General features: G+C 35.9%; 1 protein-coding gene across 2 annotated transcripts; it reads left to right on the top strand.

The window, feature by feature from the left end:
- The first annotated feature begins 302 nt into the window (after window positions 1-302).
- LOC105118828 (bifunctional epoxide hydrolase 2-like) lies at window positions 303-3,287 on the top strand. 2 transcript variants are annotated; one of them, XM_011016878.1, is made up of 3 exons: window positions 303-880; window positions 2,176-2,414; window positions 2,527-2,631. In XM_011016878.1, exons 1-3 carry the CDS (start codon window positions 416-418, stop codon window positions 2,582-2,584), a joined length of 762 nt encoding a protein of 253 aa, XP_011015180.1. In that variant the 5' UTR covers window positions 303-415; the 3' UTR covers window positions 2,585-2,631. The 2 variants fall into 2 exon arrangements, with proteins under 2 accessions (XP_011015180.1, XP_011015179.1); XM_011016877.1 differs by lacking the exon at window positions 2,527-2,631 and adding an exon at window positions 2,781-3,287 and having other exon boundaries at window positions 309-880.
- The last annotated feature ends 210 nt before the right edge of the window (window positions 3,288-3,497 follow it).

Here is a 3,497-nt window from a genome sequence, read left to right as displayed (position 1 = left end):
ACTCATTGAAATCATGATATAGGTCATAAGAATATAATAATTTCATAAAAATAAAAAAAATATAAATTAAAAAAATAAAAGAAAATAAAAATCAGTAAAAAATTATTATTACAATAAATATTATTTTTATAAAACATGTGGGGATAATATTTTATTTATAAAAAATAGTAAAATAATATTTTATTTAGTACTCCATGAAGTTGTAACATGCAAAAATAAACGTAGAAGAGCTAAAATAATATTTGTTTTTTTAGCTATTAATTAAGCGTATGAATTGGATATGCTCTGATGCTCGCTTCTTTTTGTCCTCTCTCCTACCGTAGTCTTCAATTCCGGAAAATAAAATAAAATAAAAGCTAACACCATCACTGACCCAACACTGGCTCGAAAACAAAATCAAAAGCCAAAAGAGACGATGGATAAGATAGAGCACCAAACTATAGCCACAAATGGCATAAACATGCACATAGCATCAATTGGTACAGGCCCAGTAGTCCTATTCCTCCATGGCTTCCCTGAGCTCTGGTACTCATGGAGACACCAGCTCCTTTCTCTCTCCTCCCTTGGATACCGTTGCATAGCCCCTGACCTTCGTGGTTACGGTGATACTGACGCGCCGAAGAATGCTAGAGAGTACACAATATTTCACATCGTGGGCGACCTTGTAGGGTTGATAGACTCTCTGGGCATTGATAAGGTATTTTTGGTGGGCCATGATTGGGGGGCAACGGTGGCTTGGTATTTTTGCTTGTTGAGGCCTGACAGGATTAAGGCCTTGGTTAACATGAGTGTTGTGTTTCAACCCAGGAATCCACACAAGAGTTCTGTTCAGATTAGCAGAGAATTATTTGGTGATGATTTTTATATCTGCAGGTTTCAGGTTTGTGAATATTTTTTAAAATATATTTGATTTTTTTTTCCAGCTTCGAAGCTTCTTCTCTATGGTTTTATTATGTTATTTTGGCTTGTATTCAACTTCTTCTTCTTTTTTTATTGATGGCTTTGGTGTTAAAGGTTAATCTGGTATTTATTCAATTATATGTTTAGTCTTGTATGGTGGTTCGTAAATAACAAATGTTACACTTATGTTTCATGTAATTGGGTTAGAATAGAATCGCTTTATGGATTTGATATTTTTTAAAGTGGGAGTTTTGAGCTGTAGTGTCATTAACTGGATTCATATTTGGAATGTTATGGTTGTACCTAACTTTAGCAGTAATTAAATTCTTATCATGCCCTTAATGCTATTGCTGTCCTTGGATTCTGGTCTTTAAAGTTGAGTTCTAAGTAGTAAAGCAACTCAGTGACTCAGCACAGAGTGAAAAGTAAAGTGGAAATCTAGTGTCATCTTGACCCTCATATGAGAAAAAGAAATTTGGACTCTAAGCATATGGTTTCAGACCTCACATTTATAATCCTGCTGACCACCCATGATAGGTTGCTAAACGGTTTTAATATCTAGACTAGAAGAGGTTTGGCAAAAACTGTCATTTTCTTAGTTCAGTAGCCATCTTGGACTGAAATGTTGTCTGCTTGCCAGCAGATGAGCTCAAGTTTGGATGAACTTGTGGTATTCAGCATCATTTGCGGAACAAACTTACCTTTTCTTGTTAGCTTACTTTTTCATGTTGATATTTTGTATAACTGTGTTACTGAAAATAATAGTGCTTTAAGTAATGGTAGTATAATGAACCCTGAAAAGAATTGTTGCTAAGGTTCAAGATCCCAATTATCACAGTTGTGGATTTATGGTCAATTTGTTTGAAGGAAAGAGATGCGTTCTTTCTTATTTTTATTCTTCTTGATTCAAAAATATAACAAACATATACCGGTGACATCAATAACAAGCGAATTTGAAGTTTCTGACATGGTTAAAGGATCCAATGCACTAGAATTGCATTTGCAAATTCAAACACATTACACATTTCATACTCTGGAGTTGTCTGAGATAAGGATTTCTCTTACCCCATTTCTTGCTCTTTGAAAATTTAAGTGCTAAAAGTTTTATAAAGGCTTTACTGAGAATTATCTTGGACATATAGCCTTCTGGAGCACTACTCTTATCATGATATAGTATACATTCTCCACCTGATATTCAGTTGTCTTCTTTAGTTGCTGTTCTTGGTTCTGTCTTCTGATTTAACCATCAGAGAAGTTGCAAAAATTGTGATGCAGGAACCTGGAGAGGTTGAAGAAGACTTCGCTCAAATGGACACTGCAAGTATAATTACAAGATTTCTGACCTCTCGTGATCCAAAGCCGCCTTGTATACCTAAAGAAGTAGGGTTCAGAGGTATACCTGACAATCCAAATTTGCCTTCTTGGCTGTCAGAAAAAGACATCAACTATTATGCTGGCAAATTCAATCAGACAGGCTTCACTGGAGGATTGAACTACAATCGATGCTTGGACCTGTATGTCTACGTGTTCTTTTTATTGACTTTTATACAAATATATGTGAAACAACTCTATGACATTAAGATTCTTGTGCATTCTCATTGTAATTAGAAACTTCGTTTGATGCAGGATTAATCTTCCATGTCGTTGTTTGGTGCACAAATCTATTTCACCTCTAATTCAATAACTTTGTTAGTCTCAGCAGAACAATCAATTTCTTTCACTGTTTCTACTTGCATGTTTTGAACAATTTTTTGTGTTGGCATAGACTTTTGCATTCTGGATTAAGTGACGAGGTTTAAACTGCTGAAGGCATCATAAGTTGCTACTTCATTTCTGGAAGGAATTGATTTCCTCGATTCAATTTTTGTTGCTTGTTGCAGAAACTGGGAGCTGATGGCAGCATGGACTGGGTTAAAAATTAAAGTATCAGCTAAGTTTATCGTGGGTGATGTGGACCCTACCTATCATATTCCTGGAGTTAAAGAATACATAAGCAAAGGTGGCTTGAAAAAATATGTTCCCTTCTTGCAAGAAGTAGTTGTAATGGAAGGAGTAGCTCACTTTCTCAACCAAGAAAAGCCGGAGGAAGTTAGCGAACATATATACGATTTCATCAAGAAGTTTTAATTAGCAGTGATATCTCATGCATGCTTCTTTCAAGTTCTTAATCTGCAAGGCTTGATTGTTTGCTTTTACTGGACGTCATGCTCAACTCGACGGGGTGGCCTTAAAGTTAGCACATAGATTGTACAAAATAAATAAGCTGACAGTGAATTAAACCACCGGTTCCTGATGAGTTACTGTATCCCATAACAGGATTATGATACTCTTGGACTGTTCTGTCTCTTTTTCATCTTATCTAGAAATAATTTCACGCATTGCCCATAGGTAAGACGGCCGACATGCATAGGGTCGTCGGGTGATTGAGGGCCATCATAACCAGCAAATTAATTTTTGCTTACACTAGTATTGTGCTCGTGCGAGATTTTCTGTGTTCTTCGGGTTTTAGCTTCTGGTCGTATTGCCGGCAGTAAATTAACTTTAAGCATTTTACTAAAGCAATGGTGAAATGTGAAGTTCTTTTTCATCTTGGTGCT

The sequence above is a fragment of the Populus euphratica genome, unplaced genomic scaffold (assembly GCF_000495115.2).
Source record: "Populus euphratica unplaced genomic scaffold, PopEup_1.0 scaffold2231.1, whole genome shotgun sequence".
Classification (NCBI taxonomy): Eukaryota; Viridiplantae; Streptophyta; class Magnoliopsida; order Malpighiales; family Salicaceae; genus Populus; species Populus euphratica.
Note: the sequence above shows the minus strand (reverse complement) of the source record. Positions and strands in the feature narration are given on the sequence as shown.

Coding starts and splice junctions, on each gene's coding strand:
- LOC105118828 (XM_011016877.1), top strand. CDS start 416: ATGGATAAGATAGAGCACCAAACTATAGCCACAAATGGCATAAACATG. Junction 881..2,175: donor TTTATATCTGCAGGTTTCAG/GTTTGTGAATAT, acceptor ATTGTGATGCAG/GAACCTGGAGAGGTTGAAGA. Junction 2,415..2,780: donor TACAATCGATGCTTGGACCT/GTATGTCTACGT, acceptor TGCTTGTTGCAG/AAACTGGGAGCTGATGGCAG.